General features: G+C 37.9%; 2 protein-coding genes across 3 annotated transcripts in view; one reads left to right on the top strand and one right to left on the bottom strand.

The window, feature by feature from the left end:
* Positions 1-186: 186 nt before the first annotated feature.
* Positions 187-9,367, top strand: LOC101743300 (DNA polymerase alpha catalytic subunit). 2 transcript variants are annotated; one of them, XM_012697347.4, is made up of 11 exons: positions 187-380; positions 467-664; positions 942-1,123; positions 1,607-1,816; positions 2,445-2,504; positions 2,909-3,490; positions 4,182-4,373; positions 4,570-4,827; positions 5,349-5,478; positions 5,929-8,373; positions 9,070-9,367. In XM_012697347.4, exons 1-11 carry the CDS (start codon positions 365-367, stop codon positions 9,291-9,293), a joined length of 4,497 nt encoding a protein of 1,498 aa, XP_012552801.1. In that variant the 5' UTR covers positions 187-364; the 3' UTR covers positions 9,294-9,367. The 2 variants fall into 2 exon arrangements, with proteins under 2 accessions (XP_012552801.1, XP_012552802.1); XM_012697348.4 differs by having other exon boundaries at positions 2,445-2,495.
* The window catches only part of LOC101741942 (uncharacterized protein CG7065), a 31,206-nt gene continuing 21,232 nt past the window's right edge, over positions 9,360-19,333 (bottom strand). The window contains exons 15-21 of the mRNA XM_012697349.4: positions 18,021-18,116; positions 16,908-17,048; positions 14,992-15,262; positions 14,287-14,481; positions 12,182-12,486; positions 10,758-11,025; positions 9,360-10,425 (exon numbers count right to left, since the gene is read on the bottom strand). Coding sequence (XP_012552803.2) covers positions 9,490-10,425; positions 10,758-11,025; positions 12,182-12,486; positions 14,287-14,481; positions 14,992-15,262; positions 16,908-17,048; positions 18,021-18,116 — 2,212 coding nt within the window. The 3' untranslated portion in view covers positions 9,360-9,489. The remainder of the gene's footprint in view (positions 10,426-10,757; positions 11,026-12,181; positions 12,487-14,286; positions 14,482-14,991; positions 15,263-16,907; positions 17,049-18,020; positions 18,117-19,333) is intronic.

A 19,333-nucleotide genomic window follows, 5' to 3' on the forward strand; every position in this document is an offset into this window, starting at 1 on the left:
TTTTTATTTCTAAATGGATAGGTAAAGGGAACAACTCGCATATTAAAAGTCTTCTAAAAAAGGGCAAAAACGAAATCTACGACATGCAAATTTCACACCATATACCTTATCCTTTAGTAGAACATGAAGACTTTAATTAATTAATTTAGAAAAGAGATTCGACTGTATAGTATGATATCCTCGCCCTTTCTGTTGCAAAACGGAATACAAATATCAAATGTCAATCACAGCTGAAGGCTTTCAAAGTGGATACGCGCCAAAATATCTAAAAAGAATTTAACCTAATCAAAATATTAGTGTTTCTTGTAAATGTAAATTGTTTTAAACTTATATATGTGTACAAAAGAAAAGCTATTAAAAGAGAATGGCCGATTCAATAGGTACTGCAATACTTAAGTCTGTATCTAGGATGCATTTAGTTTCGAAACTCCTTGAACATTTAACAAAATGTATTTACTGTTTGTAGCTGCTCAGCGTGCGAAGCGACAAAAAACAGACCGACACGGTCGATTCTCGGCGTTTGAGAAGCTAAAACAATTAAAAGGGAAAGGTGTAAAGCATAAGTACGATGTGGATGTGCTTGAGAATGTGTACGACACTGTTGACGAGAAAGAATACACAGAAAGAGTTCTACAGCGACAAGAAGACGATTGGATAGAAGATGGTAAATCCATATTACAAATCAGTACATAATTTTTAGTTTCAACTAATAATATTAACTAGACTTTTCAAAAAAGTTTCACATATAAATTTTCAAAATCCTTATTTATTAAATGTTTAAAGTGACTACAAACCGAATTGAAATTTTCAAGTGAGAAAACATCCATTCTGTAAATTAAATGTGCATTAGTGACACAGTAATGTTTGTTTTCAATACTGGCTATACTTAACGAGTGAAAAATATGTATTAGAAGATTCAACTAATGTAACAAACTTTTTAGATGGTACTGGCTATGTTGAAGATGGAAGGGAGATATTTGATGATGATGATGATGCTTATGAAGCAACAAATAGTAAAGATACAGGCAGAGGACAGAAAAGGAAGGCCAAAGTTGCAGCACAGTCCTCAGGAAAAGGGAATATACGAAACTTAATTGGTAACATGCCTAGTAAGAAAAAAGAGGTTTGTTATATTTCATTTATTTAATTTATATTTAAGAATGCAATCCATTGATATCTATGATTATAATGTTTTAGATAGGATATTTTAAGTACTAATTAGTTCTTATGTATCGGGGACATCCTTCTGATAATTTTAGGAAAAATATAAAAACTATAGTCTTCTATAGAGTTACAGACTATGACAAATATAATTATAGTCTAGATTCCAAGAGAAAAGTGCAAAAACTTAATAATTTTTTGCATAATATAGATCCAACCTTATATTTCTGAAATAAAGATTAATAAAAAAAAATATTTTTATAACCTGTAATCCTAGTAAAAACAGGGTTAATTTAATTTGGTACTTGAGCAACTTTGACTACTTCTCTAAACTAAATTCCCTGTTTAATTGCACATATTATCAAATAATTGGCAACTTGGTAATGTTTGAATCCTAACTTAATTTTTTATTAGTAATTTAATATGTTGTTTTTCTTTCTTTCAGGATGTAAAGATTTCAGAAGATAATATTTTATCTGATATTATATCTGATTTGGATGCTAACACTGCATCAAATGTAGTAAAATCTACACTGCCTATAACTAAAACTAACATTGTGGATACAAGTAAGAGAGATGCACAAAACTACTTCAAAAGTCTTTCTGCTAACGTCAAGAAACCTTCTGTACTAAAAACATTCAAGGAAGAAAAGGAGGCATGTATCATTTTTTCATTTGTATCGAGTTATTAACTGTTAGTCTAAGGGGCTATTCCAAATACTTGGAGAATTTGCCAACACTAGCCTTAGCGCGAGCAGTTCTTGGCAGAATTCACCACTAGATCAGAATCACGACCTATTGAGAAGATCTAGCAAGAAACTCAGCCAGCTGTGTCACTGGTTAATTCGGTTGTCGTTATCGACGAGTTCGACTAGGTCCGGTGCTTGAAGAGCAAAAAATGTCAAAGATATGTAAAAAGTATGTAATTAGCAGTGACCAGAATAAGAGAATTATCATATCCCGCCGCTTTGTCGAAATAGCGTTTTGACGATACCTAAATTAGTTACGTATTGGTTCTAAATTTAAGTCTTCTGTGCTTTTCCTGTAACCTGATTGGATAATTATTTATAAAAGTATAAATGTTGTAGTAGCTGATACTGAATAGTAATTTATTCATGTAACACAATTTGAAAAGTAAACTTCGCATTAAAAGGTCGTCGAAAATATATAACGAAATGTATTTATGCAGAATGTACCCATTGAAAATCGTTCTCTCTACACAAAACAGATGTTACATTACTAAAATAATTTGCAACAGCAAGCTAAAACTTGTTATTATTTCAGACTGAAAGTATTGAGCCAGACACATCTGCAGTACAGTGTGAAAAAAATATGGTAAATATGGTAAAGTTAAATATTTTTTAATTGTATTTTAAATATCCTTGATATTATTGATGATGACAGATTACCTACCTAATGATTAGTGGTTTCTGCCCCTTGTAGACATCAGCAATACCAGAGCTACACATAGCCAATCTCCTGTGGACACTTTTCGAACCTTGTTTAAAATAGAACATCATAGCAATCCGGTTAGCATGGAGGGTGAGAGAGAGCCAGATGATATCCAGTGCTATAGAAGAAACAACTCCTTAGTAATTCCATAAAACCTTCGATAATAACATGGAGACAACAATCATTCTATTAACTCTATTCTATAATTTATTACATGTAAAGTTTGTTTTTGTTTAAATAAAGTGTAACAGCCACAGCCTACAAATATTAACAAATATATTATTTTAACCTCACAGATAAATCATGTGGTAAATGAACCTGCAAATAAGAAAATCAAGAAACCAGAATGGAACATTGAAAAAGAAATCAAGCAAGAACTTAATGAAACGCTTACTCCTAATATAGAAGAATTTGAAACACAAGATATTGACTTTGACGATGACTTCAGCAATGATGCAAAAACGTCCCAAGTGAAAAACGAGCCTGTCAGCACCGGAACTATCACCGAAAATCCTACAACAGACATCACTGATGAATTTTTCAATGACGAATTTGAAATATTCCCTTTACCAAAGAAAGAAACTACGAAAGAACTGAAACCATTGACTAGTACATGGCCAGAACAAGGAGGTGACAACCAAACTGTGTCTTCAGTTCAAAGTGATGGTCAATTACCACTGCAAACCAATGAAACAGGGGAGAAAGTGCTTAGATTTTACTGGCTTGATGCATGGGAAGATCGGTTTGTAAAACCAGGCGTTATATACCTATTTGGAAAAGTTTATGTTGACCCATCAAAAAAGAAGGCTGGATGTGTATCATGCTGCCTTGTTGTGAAGAATGTTAATAGGCAGATATTCCTGTTGCCAAGAGAATATGTAAGTTTTTTATTGCTATAAATATGTGTGACTCGTAGTGCTTCCCACTTTGCAATATGAGATTGATATCTCAATTAATTTAAATTACTGCCTTACCCTTCACACTAGAATGCAAAACTGCTTCACGGTAGAGACAGACTGTAATGTCTACACTAACAGGCTTACAATTTAAACCAAGATGGCCCTTTGTCATAGAAGGGTAGCTCACATAGTAAAAAACCTCTAATTTTTAACATGCTAACTGTTGCTGAATACTGTAATTTAAGTACGAAATTTCATGTCTCCCGCATAAAATAATACAACATTTACCACATAGTGTACTATCGAATTTACTGGTAAATGTTTTCTGTTTGTTATGTATACTGAAATCATAAGTTATATGCATTTATGCAATGCGATGTGGCAGTTTGGTTGTGTCCTCCACCGAGGGTAGCTCTCATCAGTAGTATATTCATTTTGTAAATAAATAAGTTTATAAAATGTTTAAAAAAATTACAGTAAATAAAATCCAATAAATTATTTACAAGAAAATTTAGTATATCATCCATTCTCTCAGGCTAAATTCTATAGATGTATATGTATTTATTTTTTACTGAGACTATGTTATGTTGAACGCAATTTCCTTTTAGTCAGGTAAAGAAATTATCACTACTATAAAAAATATAATATGCAAATTCACATTACTTTTCAGAAACTTGACCCAATAACCCTTGAGCCAACAGAACAAGAGGTGACGATGATGGATATGTATGAAGAGTTCAATAGTTCTGTGGCAAGTGAACTCAGTCTCCAAGAATTTAAATCACGAAAGGTCACCAAGAACTACTGTTTCAATTTGCCAGATATACCAGCTCAATCTGATTATTTAGAAGTTAGATACTCGGTAAGTTTTGTCTTGATTTGTTATGAAAAAAAAAATGCTTTTCTTATTTATTCACATATAATAATAGAATTATTCTGTTATATCCACTCAGCGTTAAAAGTTTTTAGTCTAAAGATTATTCATGACCGAATACTTCCTAAAAACAACAAACATTTACAAACATAAATTAATACAACTTCTGATATCATACTTGCAGGCAACTCTCCCTCCGCCTCCTACCAACAAAAAATATTTGACATTCTCACATATATTCGGAACGAACACATCTTCACTAGAAATATTCCTACTAGAGAGGAAAATCAAAGGGCCCTGTTGGCTTGAGATCAAGAACCCGGAAAGCGTCCAAGCCAAAGTGTCTTGGTGTAAATTGGAAGCCTCGTGTGAGAAGATGGAACATGTTAATGTTGTCCGAACGGACGGTGACTTAGAACCACCTCCGATAGTCACAGCTGCTGTAAGTCTACTAATTAAGTAATAATAGATTCGAATTATATATTTTTTTAAATTTAATTAGACTATGATTTCTTCTGTTCAATGTTATAAGAGCCACCCTGCTTGGCGAACTTTAGAAAAAAATGCTATGAATATACAGCCCTAAATGTGCTCAAAGTTCGAAGTTCTACTGCTGTAAATACCATTTTCAAACGCATCCATTATTAATTTAATGATCCTAAACTCTAAGAAAATTCTGACTATAATGTACTTCTAACCCACCACTGGGATAAGCGCAAGGCTTAATAAACAGCGTTAAACTTTTAAATGGTATTGATAAAATATTACGCTTAGTATTTTTTCGTTTTTCCTGGTTTACACATAATTAAAGTATGTCTTTTACTACTGCTATAAAACAGACTTATTTAGGCTCATATGTAACTTAAATTTAACATACACAAAATTGTGTGACACTAAGAATGTGTCCGATTATTGTCTCTGTTAAGAGGTTGATAACGTAATCACGTTCTATTCGTGCTTCAGATAAACATGCGCACAACTATGGATCCGAAAACGCGAAAAACAAAGATTGTGATGTTGAGTTGCTTGACTCACAGCAGTTTCCCGATACACAAGTCGCCTCCGAATCCACCGTTTCAGCAGCATTTTAGCAGTAAGGCAACTTTTCTTTTGTTAATCCATAGATTTTGAAGTTATACTTCTTTAGGCGCGTTATGAAAAATTGATGAGAGTGAAATTTTACGATGCGCGCGCACCGTGACACAAAATTAACAGAATGAAGTTGTCCACTAAATCGCTCATTACAATACGACCGACGTAACTTGACGAGTCTGAATATAGCTGCAGGTGAACTTTCGCGCATGTACACTCGTAAAAAAAGTGTTATTAGCATTCATTTTTTAGTAATATAAATGACAAAATTATTATTTAATATAATTCATACTAAATATTAATAAATTATTAATGTTACATATTTATTATTTAATATTAAAAAAAAAGAGATAAATTTAATAAAAATTAAGTATAACTTCTTACGCGCGAACATAAGTACACGCACCCTTTTTTTTTGTTCTTCATTGACAAAGATTTTTATTTTTTTCAGTAATAACAAAATGTAACGAAATATGGCCATTGGATCTAAAACAGGCTCTACCGCAATATAAAGCGACGAAATTAACCAAATGCGATACAGAGAGAGAACTCCTCAATTATTTCATGGTGCAGTTTTGGAAACTTGACCCGGACTTGGTGGTCGGTCACGACCTGCAAGGTTTCCAACAGGACCTGCTCATAGGGAACGTACTGGACCTCAACATACCGAACTGGTCGCGGCTGGGCCGTCTGAAGAGATCTGTCGCTCCGCAGAGGAAATTCGCAGCGAAAGACGCGTTCTTGGGCCGTTTAGTTTGCGATGTAAAGATATCCGCAATGGAACTTATCAGGGCCCGGAGTTTCGATCTCGAAACCCTTTGCACTAATGTATTGAAAATGAAAGAGGGCGAGCGTATCGATGTGGCACTCGAGGATTTACCGAAGTACTATGAAAACAGTAGGGATTTATTCCAGCTCGTGTCGCTCAGTATGCAGGACGCGTCGTACGTGCTGAGGATAATGTGCGAGCTCAACGCTATACCTCTGGCTCTTCAGATCACGCAGATAGCGGGCAACGTCATGTCTCGAACCCTACTCGGCGGCAGATCTGAACGCAACGAGTTCTTATTGCTCCACGCCTTCACTGAGAAAAATTATATAGTACCTGATAAGATTTATGGCAAGAAGACAACTGCTGAAGACGGAATTCAAGAAGACCAAGAAGAAGGTGCAAACGCTCCCAAGAAACAAGGAAAGAAAAAGGCGGCCTATTCCGGAGGTCTGGTACTAGATCCAAAAAAAGGCTTCTACGATAAACTAATTCTACTCATGGACTTCAATTCCTTATATCCTAGTATCATTCAAGAGTATAACATTTGCTTTACGACGATTAAAAGAAAAAACGGGATCATGTCCGATGAAGATGTGTCTAACCTTATATTGCCAGCACCGAAAACCGACTTAGGTGTTTTGCCCACGCAAATACGGAAATTGGTTGAAAGTAGAAGGGAAGTCAAGAAGTTAATGAAGTCACCGGATTTGGCGAGCGATCAATACATACAGTACAACATCCGACAAACTGCCCTCAAGCTAACGGCCAACTCTATGTACGGATGTCTCGGGTTTTCGCACTCTAGGTTTTATGCGAAGCCGCTGGCGGCGCTCGTCACAATGAAAGGAAGAGAAATTCTGATGGACACAAAAGAAATTGTCCAAAAAATGAACTATGACGTTGTCTACGGCGACACGGACAGTATAATGATCAACACTAATTGTCTAGATTACGACGCGGTTTTCAAAATAGGAGTGGATCTAAAAAAAGAAATAAACAAAAAATACAGACAAATTGAACTCGACATAGACGGCGTGTTCAGATACCTCCTTCTGTTAAAGAAAAAGAAATATGCGGCAGTTTTAATCAGCAGGAATAAAAATGGCGAATTCGTTTTCACTCAAGAACACAAAGGTTTAGACATCGTCCGTCGAGACTGGTCACAACTGGCCGCCGAGGCCGGGAAATTTATTCTTAGTCAAATCCTTTCCGAACAGACTCCCGATGATCGATTGGAAAGCATACAAAATCATCTAAATAAATTAAAAGACGATCTGATCGGTAATAAAATGCCCCTCTCGGTTTTAGCCATAACAAAGCAACTCACTAAAAACCCCAATGAATACGCTGATAAACATACGCAATCTCACGTCCAAGTGGCATTGAGGCTTAACAGTAAAAACAGTAGGAGATTCAAAAAAGGCGACATTGTGCCTTACATTATATGTGAAGATGGAACCGCTAACTCAGCCACGCAAAGGGCTTACCACATAGAAGAATTAAAGAATTCCGAACATCTCAAAGTCGATTTTAAGTATTATCTAGCACATCAGCTACATCCTGTAATATCAAGAATATGCGAACCAATAGAAGGCATGGATCCAGCCCGCGTTGCAGACTGCCTCGGCCTAGATCCCTCCGGATACAAACAAGCTGTTAAAAGAGAAACCAACGACTCGGAAACTTATGAGGTCGAGAACGAACAAGAAAAGTACCGACAATGCAAAGAGTTTGTCTTCGAATGCGTCGATGAAAACTGTAAAACTTTGAACAGAGTACGAGAATCGATCTATAAACTGGACAAAGAGAACATTTCGTTTTTAGATCGCTGTCAGAATGAAAAGTGTAATGTGAAGCCGTTAGATTATTTATCTAGCGTGCAAAATCAGTTGAGCCTGCAAATTCGACAGTACCACGCACAGTACTATGCGGGCTGGTTATCGTGTGAAGACCCGGCGTGTGGACACCGTACCGCGAGATTGCCTCAGACGTTCGCAGGAGGCTACCCCCTTTGTAGACAATGTGAGAAAGGGGTCATGTTTCGAGAATATACAGAAAAAGATTTATATTTACAGATAAACTTTTTCTTGTTTCTGTTCGATCTCAGCAAAAGCAATAAATTAAGTAAGTTGAACCCTTATTGATATGATCTTAACTCTCTCTCACACAAAAACTTCCAAATATGCATGCAGCTGATACTATAAAAAGTTATGGTTTTTTTAATAGTTAAAAGTCAACTTTACGATTACTGTTCTATATATAAATGTACATGTTTGTTTGTCTGTCGTCTATATTAAATCCATCCGATTGTGAACTTGGTACATTTTTAATAGTTCAGGGAATGTATGTCATAGTACCATCAATCGACTATAGATGTCGCGCCATTTTTTTAACGAACCATTTATGCCCTAAAATTAGCGAAAATTACAGTGAACATTGACAGGACTTTACTAGTGTGAAATAAACTTTCATTGGAACATAAAATCACTCAATTCGTAAGGCCATAAATTTAATCTATTTCGGAACGAAACTGGGTTTTTTAAAAAGTTTGATACATAAGTTTGATATAAAAAAATACTTATATACACCAATTTTACCATTCATATTTTTAATTTGGTACTGTTGAGTATTGTGTTAGAAACAAATATAATACATTATTTTAGAGCCAGAATTATAGAAAAAGGTATAGAAAATGAAAAGAAGTCTTGTAGAAAAAAAGTATTTGTCAGTTCTAGAATGGATTGTGCTGCAGTACCAATTATTACTCTAATTAGGCAGCTGAATAATTTTAAATTATTAATTGTGCATTTATTATTTCAGAAGTACCAGTACCTCCAACGATTGTCTCAGCATTCGAAACGCTAAAGGAAATGGTTGAAGATTGTTTAGGGCATTCCGCCTACTCAATTATAAATTTATCAAAACTATTCAGATTTTTTACTTTGGACACCAAAGCCAACAAAATGAAGGCGGAACCGACTGATTTAGATATTCTCCCAGAAACTGAACAAATAGACGCTCTTCTGGAGATGGGTGTTTTCTAATGTTTTCAACTATTCAGTGTATCATATATATATTTTCAAATATACGATTAATAATAAGAACTGATATAAAATTACATGAATTTTTATTTATTTAATTACACTCTTACAAACAATCTTAATATATGTGTGTACATATATATATAAATATATTTTAATACACAAAATGCTTTGTCATAGTTCATAAGTGTAAATAAAATTAATGGGGTGCTCCTCGGCCACGGCCTCGTCCTCGAGGTGCTCCAAACTTTCCTCTACCCCCACCTCTTCCTCTGCCTCTGAACTTTTTCGCGTTAACCCCATGCATCTGCTGATGTTGATTTTTTTCATAAATAACATTCAAATTTGCTTGCTGTCCTTGATGACTTTGGATATAATTGGCTTGATTGAAGTAATCGTGGGCGACACCTCGCTCCGCCTCTCTGTTATTTGGTATATTCGAATGTTGTTGATTCCACACCGGAGGATCAACAACTTGATTATAGTTTTCATTTAGATTATTCTGATTCATATTGTTCGGCAAATCCATAAGTGAAGGAATGCTGTTATTGCCTGACATGTTATGATTATTAATGTTTGCTTGGTTCGGAAGCGGACGCATCATTCGATTATTTATGTTTGGTTGGTTAAGATGTGGGCGCAACACTTCATTGTGACCCATATTATAAATGACGTGACTGACCGGTTGATTCGGGTGCGGATAGATCGCGGTATTATTCTGCATATTTCTCGTCTGGTTATTGTTATAATTATGCGGCTCACTAATATTGTAGGTATTTATTTGCGCTTCCGGTGCCCAAGGGGGAATATTAGTTACATTCTGAGGAGTTTGGGAGGGTAATAGGAGCTTCGACGGTGCTTCAGAAGGGTCCCCGAAAGATTTAGGTTGCATGTTGCTGGTGACAACATCTGAGGTCGGCTGCGGAGCGGTCACAGTTGACGTGGACTGTATAGAAGCCTGCACTAGTGCCAACAGGCCGGCGGCGGACGACAGGTTGCTCGTTAAGTTTTTAAGTAGATCGTCTTGTTGTTTGTCGTCTTGGATCGACTTTGTCTCTTCTAACGATTTTTTCACAATCTCCATCTCCTGTCTCATCTGGTCTTCTTTTACTTTTTGCGTTGCAGATTGAAATACCTACACAAGAGATTTATATGTAAGAAATGCTATTCTCAAAAAACCTATACTAATATATAAATCTAGTGGTTTTTGCGGATGTTCCGTTATAACTACCGAACCATGCATCCGATTGACTTAAAACTTGGTATCCATGTAGAAAATACATGTGCTTAATGGATAGGCTAATGTTTTATATCAGTGTTGGACTCCCTACACCAGTTGCGGGGCCGTTAATGATCAGAATCTTTGTGGGGGTGAGAAATAATAATGTTAATTTTAAATGCCCAGCAAAGCGGACGGATACAGCTAGTACTTTATAAGATCTTTATATATCACAGATGGAATCTTACCTCGTCTACGGTGTAGTCATCATCGTCGCTTTCAACGGCGACGATGTTGTTTTCAGGTGTAGTAAATTGGTTCGAGAGAGCGACGGGTGCGTTCACGTATTGCCGCAGTCTCTCTACACGTTGAGGCTCGCGCGCTTCTAATTTCTTCAGGTAAGCGATCAAACTGTGCTGCTCCTCCACAGATAATTCGTTGAAGTTTTTCAATAAAGTTTCAAGGTCGGAATCTGACAAGCCGTCCATTGCATCGGGCGGATCTTCTTTCTCCAATCTGTTTATTTTAAAACCATACATACACATTCGTAATAGTAATCGATTACACGACAATTTACTTAAATAAATTAGTTTAGTTAATTATCATAATATTCATATTATTAGTTTCCGGCGGCGGAGGAGCAAGCTCTAATTACATATTATGTCAGAATGGACCGTACGTCCAAGTATTCGGTGGATGACATGACATATTTTCATCGATTTTTCGAAATTCATAAACATCATTAGAACGACTTTTACGGTTTGTTACGGCTTTAATTTTTCGGACGTTTTGATACTTCACAGTTTTTAAGGCCACGGAAGACTGCGAAAATAATAAATCCGATATTTAAAGTCGATTTAATTCGACTTCATTTTTAAAAGAAATACTTAAAGTACTAGAAGTCGTCGTGGCCTAAAGGATAAGACGTCCGGTGCGTTTGTGTTGACCGATGTACCGGTGTTCGAATCCCACAGGTGGGTACCAATTTTTCTAAGGAAATACGTACTCAACAAATGTTCATGGTCAACTTCCACGGTGAAGGAATAATAAAAATCAAAACCTGCAAAAATTATAATTTGCGTAATTACTGGTGGTAGGACCTCTTGTGAATCTACACGAGTAGGTACCACCACCCTGCCTATTTCTGCCGTGAAGCAATAATGCGTATCGATTTGAAGGGTGGGGCTGCAATTGTAACCATATTTAGACCTTAGAACTCATATCTCAAGGTGGGTGGCGTATTTACGTTGTAGATGTCTTTTTTTTCCCTACCTATACCTATGCTGATAGCCTTGGGAAGCAAGCTATTTCAGCTTCATCCTAATGGAGTGTTAGGATGAAGTTCCATCAACCGGATTGTTGCTAACACCGACCCTACCAAAAGCAGTGCTTCGCAGAATCTACCAGCGGATCGGAAACGCGACCCACTGAGAAGATCCGGCGAGAAACTCAGTGGGCTGTGTCTATGGGTTAATTCGCTCGTCGAACCCTTCGTCGCAAGCGACGGGTTTGACGAGGACGGTGACCGGTGCTTGTGGTGCCTAAAAGCATCGTTAATGGATCGGGTGTGTAGATGTCTATGGGCTCCGGTAACCACTTAATGCCAGGTGGGCCGTGAGCTCGTCCCACCATCTAAGCAATAAAAAAAACTGAATATCTGGGCGGTTCTTACTTCTTTTCATTATCATCGTAAGCCGACTGCAAGAGTTGCAACGCGGAAGTGGAAGCGGCGGCGGCGTCGCTGTCCGCAGTGGCGGCGGCGCGGCGCTTGGCCTCGGCCATCCCCACCACGGCGTCGACGAGCTGCGACAGTTCGTCGGCGGAGACGTCGGTCTTGCCCTGCGCCACGAGCGCGGCGGCGAGCTGGGCCGCGATCTGCGCGCGGTCCACCTGCCCCACGCCCGCCACCGGCACCGCGGCGCCCGCACCCCCCGCACCCCCCGCGCCGCCCGCCGCGAGGGTGCTCTTGTTCTTTTCCTGCGCGATCATATCATGGCCGTGATCAATGATTACAATATTACCGTAGATTGGGGGGTGTACGGTTTGTCCACACAACCCTCTGTGGTAATAATGATAACAACTCCAATACTGATTACATGTTTATTGATATGCTTACACTGATTGGTTACTGTTTATATAATAAAAATGACATTATGCGAGTACGCGACGCCTTGCTGATGGCGGTACACGAACTGACTCAAAAATGAATGACTTTGATGTAAAATGCATCGGTATGCAACATGATGTGCGCGCTGGCCCGTACAGGGGGAATAGGGACTAGGGATAGAATAACTGACAAATCTGGGTTGTCACAATGCTTTTGTGAGATTTAAATTTGTAGAATTGAAAATTACTTTTATTTATTGTTTTTGAATATTAAATAGTTTAATTTAGTCATCAGAGTTTTGTAACTGATTAAAGATATTGAAAAGTTAATTACCTAAAGGTAAGTATCTACCTAACAACTAAACAGTGCCAGCCCCATCGAAAAACTCTATTGTCCCCATATGTGACCCGATTCACCCTAAAAGCCAAGGTGGGTCAGGTTTTGTATATATATTTTAATTAACTATGTATAATAATGGATCGTATATGAAAATTTTAACCCCCGGAAACGTTTTAATCTCAATTTTATTGATATTACCCTAAAAAAACCACTAAAAATTTGTGTTGGAATTCACGATCGCGGACGATGGTACGCGATCAGGATACGTTCACATACTCTAAATCTTTCTTACAATTATCATTAAATGAAAGAAGTTGTTTACTATGCAGGGGATGAACCAATATTAAGTCTCAGTTTTGTTATTTAACCTTTGATATTGACAAGCAATGGTTCATATCCTCCCCACAGGCTGCGTGAGTGTGCGCTCAACTTCGCGCCATGTCGCAGACGAGCGAAAGGGGGTGCGACCCCCTTCCATCTCACATCCAACGTTAATCAATTAGTAAATTATAAATTTTCCTGTTCAGTTCGGATATTTACAGAAACAAATGTGCTAATTGTTTAATAAATCGGAAAATAATGTTTTACTTCCGCTAGCCTAGATGCAATTTGCACTCTTGGGAAATTGTTCCAGAAGGCATATTAATAATATTCTTATTTTGAGACCATAACCAGACACTGGGAGACATTGTACATTACAAGGTATATAAATGGCATTTCCATAATCTAATCCAGTTACGTCTATGAGTATTGTCGTCCCAGGACAGAACACGCGTACCCAGAGCCGGATTCAAACTTAATGCCGCTCCTGGGCACCGGAAAAAAATCCGCCCCAATACTGGAATTCAGTTTATATATTTTATTTTTCAAAATTAAAAAACTAATTGATGCAGAAATGTTATCATATTATGTTATATATTCCAAAAACATAAATATTTGTTTTTTTTCTAACAATTATAAATTTTGAACTAAGGATGGATGACTCATAATTATATTACATAAAAAAACTAATTAAATTTCTTTAATTCCTTTCCTTCTTAAAATACTTTAATTTCTTTAATAAAGAAAATAGACAAATCGATTATTATTTTAAATGTCCAAGGAAATAAATTGATTGAATCATTTTGGTTATAATTTTTTACCAAAAGTACCAAACTTATAATTCACAAATAATGGATGAATTGAATTTGTTGAATTATCAATTGAACAGAAAATTATTAATTAATAGAATTAATTAATTATATTGAGCAATCTTGACAAGACCTAAAAAAAGTTTTTCACTTTTAAAATGTTGCCGCCCTGGGCACTTGTCCCGACACGAGTGCGCGTACCTGCTGTCGGCGCTGGCGCGTGTCGGCGGCGTGCAGCGTGCGCGCGGCCCGCAGCAGCGCGGCGCGGGCGGCGGGCGCGGCGGCCGGCGCCACGAGCCCGGCCTGCACGCTGCCCTTCAGCTTCTCCTTCGCGGTCTCCAGCAGCACCACAGCCGACTCGCGGTCTAACAACTCTTCCGATGAATTCGGCCTATCCTATAAAACAATGTAATTTATAAAAAGATTCACAACGAGACTAAATGATAACAAGCGAACGATAAATCTGATAAAAAAATCTATAAATTTTTTTTAAAACTTATGTGGGTGGACGAGCGAGCTCACAGCCCACCCGCTGTTAATTGGGTGCTGGAGCCCATAGAGATCTACAGCGTAAATGCCGCCACCCATCTTGAGGTATAAGTTCTAAGGTCTCAGTATAGTTACAACGGCTGCCCCGCCCTTCAAACCGGAACGCATTACTGCTTCACAGCAGAAATAGACAAACTTGTGGTACCTACTCGTACGGACTCACAAGAGGTCCTACCACCAATAATTAGGCAAATTATAATTTTGCGAGGTTGATTTTTATTACACGATGTTATTCCTTCACCGTGGAAGTTAATTCAACGCGATCAGCTTACATAGATAGTTCGCTAATAATTTCGTCACACGAGTGTATTTTATGTAAAAACAGTGAAACGTTAGTTATTTAACGTACGTGTTTACCTTTTCCATTTTTAACGCTTCAGCAAGTAGATCTATGACGCGGGGCCCCAGGCTGCCGAGGTAGTCTTCGAGCGCGATGAGCAGACGCAGCGTGGCGACAATGTTCTCGGGCGGGCCGAGGTCCTGCGGGTCGGGGGCGGGGCCCGGCTCGCGGCTCTCGGGCGGCGGGTCGCGGCGCGCGCGGGCGGGGGGCGCGCTGCTGCGGGAACGGACCGTCGGCATCGAGCACGTCGACTCCATGTCGTCAGAGTTCCACGGGGACAGGTCGTCCCTGTATAAACAAATATATTTGAAATGAATATATTTGGATGAATAGTTTTACTGGTGGTAGGACCTCTTGTGAGTCCTCAAGGGGAGGCACCACCACCCTGTCTATATCTGCCGTGAAGCAGTAATGCGTTTCGGTTTGAAGGGTGGAGCAACCGTTGTAACTATACTGAGACCTTAAAAGTCTTATCTCAAGGTGGGTGGCGACATTTACGTTGTAGATGTCTATGGGCTCCGGTGACCACTTAAAATCAGGTGGGCCGTGAGCTCGTTCACCCACACAAGCAATAAGAAAAGAGCAGAAACAAAGACGAAAATAATTTAATATATATTTTTTCCTAGTCAACAGTTGCCAGCGTCCATATAGACCACAATATAAATGCAATTTGTCCAAGATATAAAACACAGTCTCGAACGTATTGGATAACGGTTTCCTTACTATACCAAAACAAGGGCCTGGCTACTCGCGATAAAAATAAGCAAAACGATTCTATTATTTATTTAATTATACAAACGCATTGTCATTTTCGTTATCTATATATCTATACTAACTGACCCGGCAAACGTTGTGTTGCCTTAAATAAGATTTCTAGGGAAATTCTAGTGTAGAAAAAAAAACCTCATTCAACCACATAATACCTTATTATAACCAAAAAAACATTATCCAAAAAATAAAAAATAAAAAAATGTTTGGGGTAGGGGTATGAAAAATAGATAGTAGCAGATTTTCAGACCTACTAAACATACTATTGATACACAAATAAAACCAAAAAAACATGGCTGGCAAGCTACGAAAAAACATGGCTGAAAAATGTATAGTAAGACAGGAGACCGGCTTCGTCCTCATCCCTACTACGTGATGTTTGCTGGATGAGTGGTGACACCTGGCGGGGATAACTGATCGATTGATAGTTGATCATTAGTCGACCGGCGAGAGCGGGAGATCAAATTGAATTTAAAAAAAAAAAAAAATTAAAGGAAATTGAAATTATAAACTCTGATTTATCGTACTACAATTATAATATTTGTTTTCCATCTTGCAACATTATTGCGGATATGAGCATAGAATAAAAAATAAAAAAATCGGGGTGGAAAAATAGGGGTTGATCGTATAAGAGTGAAAACTGAGAGTAATATGATTTTTTTTATTTTAAGTCATGACAAAATAAATAAAAAATTCTTGCCAAATAAAATTAAAGTTTTTAATTAACAAATAAAAAATAAGGGTTGATCGTAGAGGGGTGAAAATTTAGGGTTGTGTGTATTTTTGTATGCTGATCAAAAAAAAAAAAAAAAAACAAAAAAAATTGTTTAAAAAACAAAAATATTTTTTTTTTGGGTTGGACCACCCTTAACATGTAGGGGGATGAAAAATAGATGTTATCCGATTCTCCACCTTGGCCGATATGCACGCTATGATTCACGAAAATCAGTCGAGCCGTTTCGGAGGAGTTCAATCATGCACACCGTGACACGAGAATTTTATATATGTATTAGATAAATAGGCAAAGTAAACAGTTCACTGCCTTGTTCCCCCCAATTTATCAGTTTATGTTAATTTTTGGTAGCTAGTTACGAGCTTTGTTTGTTTGTTTTTTAAATAGATTATTAACGTGAAGCGTGTGGTAATGGAGGGGCAGGGTACGTACGGCTTGAGGTCGTCGTCCGAGATGAGCACGGTCTGCATGGCGGGGGAGGGTGCGGGGGAGGACGCGGGGCTGCGGTTGCGCAGCGGCGCGGCGCCGGCGCGGCACGACAGCGGGCTGCGGGACCGCCCCGACGACTCCATCCTGTGCAACGAACAATACATTATTATACACCAGTGATGGGCAAACATTTTTAATGGCGGGCCACAAAGTTTAAGAAATTCTAAAGGAGGGCTAGAATTATAGAAAAAATGCATTTTATATTAAAGCTTTTTAATAAACAAAATATATTTTACTATTACGCCTTGTTAGGCGTGTGAGACGTGAGGCATGTGATAGATGGGTGAAAAGAATGGTTGTTTTCCAATAAATAAACTAATACCTGTGACAGACTGCCGAGATAATTATGATGATGACAAGTTAATTATGAGATAGTGAAAGCTCAAAACACCCTGACGAGTTGGAGCTTTCATTAAAAATTCGAAGATTTTCAATTATAAACGTCAATTTTATTTTCCGCGCCAAAATGCTGACTAGAATATTTAGGATGGGTGGACTCTCGGCGGGCCGGATTAAATACTTCCGCGGGCCGGAGAGGGCCCGTGGGCCGTACTTTGCCCATCACTGTTATATACGGTTCCTACCTTCTAAGACAACTCTATTTACGTAGTTATATAAATCCTGATTAACGGGCGTTGGTTATTATTATACGATAGGCAGCGGCTTGGCTCTGCCCCTGACATTGCTGAAGTCCATGGGCGACGGTAACCACTCACGACCAGGTGGGCCGTATGCTCGTCTGCCAGCAAGGGCAATAAAAAAAACCTTTCGTAATTATTATACTTCATCATTCTCCTGTCTTTCTCCCAGTCACCTGTCGACGGCGCAACATGTTTTCTCCTTCCAAACTCCTCTATCATATACCATTTCTTCGCTCACTCCCCTCTTTCACATATTGTCGTAATTTATACTTATAAACACAAAATCGAGACAAGCATTTTAATCTCAATTTTATTAGTAATCCCATAAGAAAAACCATTGAAAATTCGTGTTGGATTTGGAAAGGTTCCCGATTCCCCCAATCTACGATACCGGCCATTTTTTATTGCTGCTTACCTGTGCGGCGTGCGAGAACGCGTGCGCGAGCGGGAGCGAGAGCGGTGCGGGCGCGGCGAGCGGCGACGCTCCGGGGAACGCCGATAGTCCGATATCCTATACGTAACATGTATTGAATTTATAAATCGACGCTTGAAAGGCAAACGTGACTAAGCGACAACAACTGCTTTATACATAAATGATAGGCAATAACCATATTCGATGCGCAAAAAATATATATTTCTAGGTGTATTAAAATCATTTCAATCCTACAGCTAGATTCGTTAAAATTGAATTTGTTTCAGGTATTTTAAGTTTAAATTAGTCTACTGTAAAGTTCACGCATTGTCACTTAGTCACGTTTGCCTTTCAAGCGCCGATATGTATTTACAAGTTTATGTGTTATCGTAATTCGTAAGACGCTCGGATAAATAATAGTTTAAAAAAAACTAACAAAATACGCTTTTATAGAACAACCAACTAAAAAAAAAATGTGTGCGTGTACTAGTGTACACACGTAAGAAGTGAAACTTGTTTATGGCCTTATTTTTCGAAAAATGATCTACATGCAACTTTCTAGAAATTGGTTAAATAAAGTTAAATTAGATAAAGTTTAAACAAAAGGATTTTATTATCATAGACATGAATACAAATAATACAATTATTTCACTTTACCTTTTTGCTACTAAGATTATTACAGCATTTTAATAATACATCTCTTTGATATCATAATACCCTGGTACTTTTCTTCCTATAAATTAATAATAATAGCACGGTCCACGTGGTGTTAAATGGGGTTCCTGAGGTTCGTGAAGTTTGACCCACCTTGAGACATGAGGTCGATTTCTCAAATCCGAAACCATGCTTCAGAACATACCGCCGTTAATTATTAATAAATCTCTTTGCTATCATAATACCCTGGTACTTTTCTTCCTATTATTTTACGTAATAACAGTAATAAATAGCACGGTCCACGTGATATTATTAAGTGGGCTCCCTGAGATTATTGGAATTACAAAATGATTTCCGTAATCCACCTGGAGACATGAGGTCAATTTCTCAAATCGGAATCCATACTTCAGAACATACAGCCGTTAATTAATAAAGAAGGCTGTACGTCAGAGTAAAGTTATAATAATACATCTCTTTGATATCATAATACCCTGGTACTTTTCTTCCTATTATTTTACGTAATAACAATAATAGCACGGTCCACGTGATATTAAGTGGGTTACCTGGGATTATTGCAATTACAAAATGTATTCCGTGACCCACCTTGAGACATGAGGTCGGTTTCTCAAATGCGCATCCATACTTCAGAACATACAGCCGTT

Source organism: Bombyx mori, chromosome 15 (assembly GCF_030269925.1).
Source record: "Bombyx mori chromosome 15, ASM3026992v2".
NCBI lineage: Eukaryota > Metazoa > Arthropoda > Insecta > Lepidoptera > Bombycidae > Bombyx > Bombyx mori.

Excerpts from the sequence above, each read along its gene's own strand:
- LOC101743300 (XM_012697347.4), top strand. Across the intron at positions 1,817-2,444 it reads CATTCAAGGAAGAAAAGGAG|ACTGAAAGTATTGAGCCAGA; the intron begins GCATGTATCATT and ends TTATTATTTCAG. Across the intron at positions 4,374-4,569 it reads ATTTAGAAGTTAGATACTCG|GCAACTCTCCCTCCGCCTCC; the intron begins GTAAGTTTTGTC and ends TCATACTTGCAG.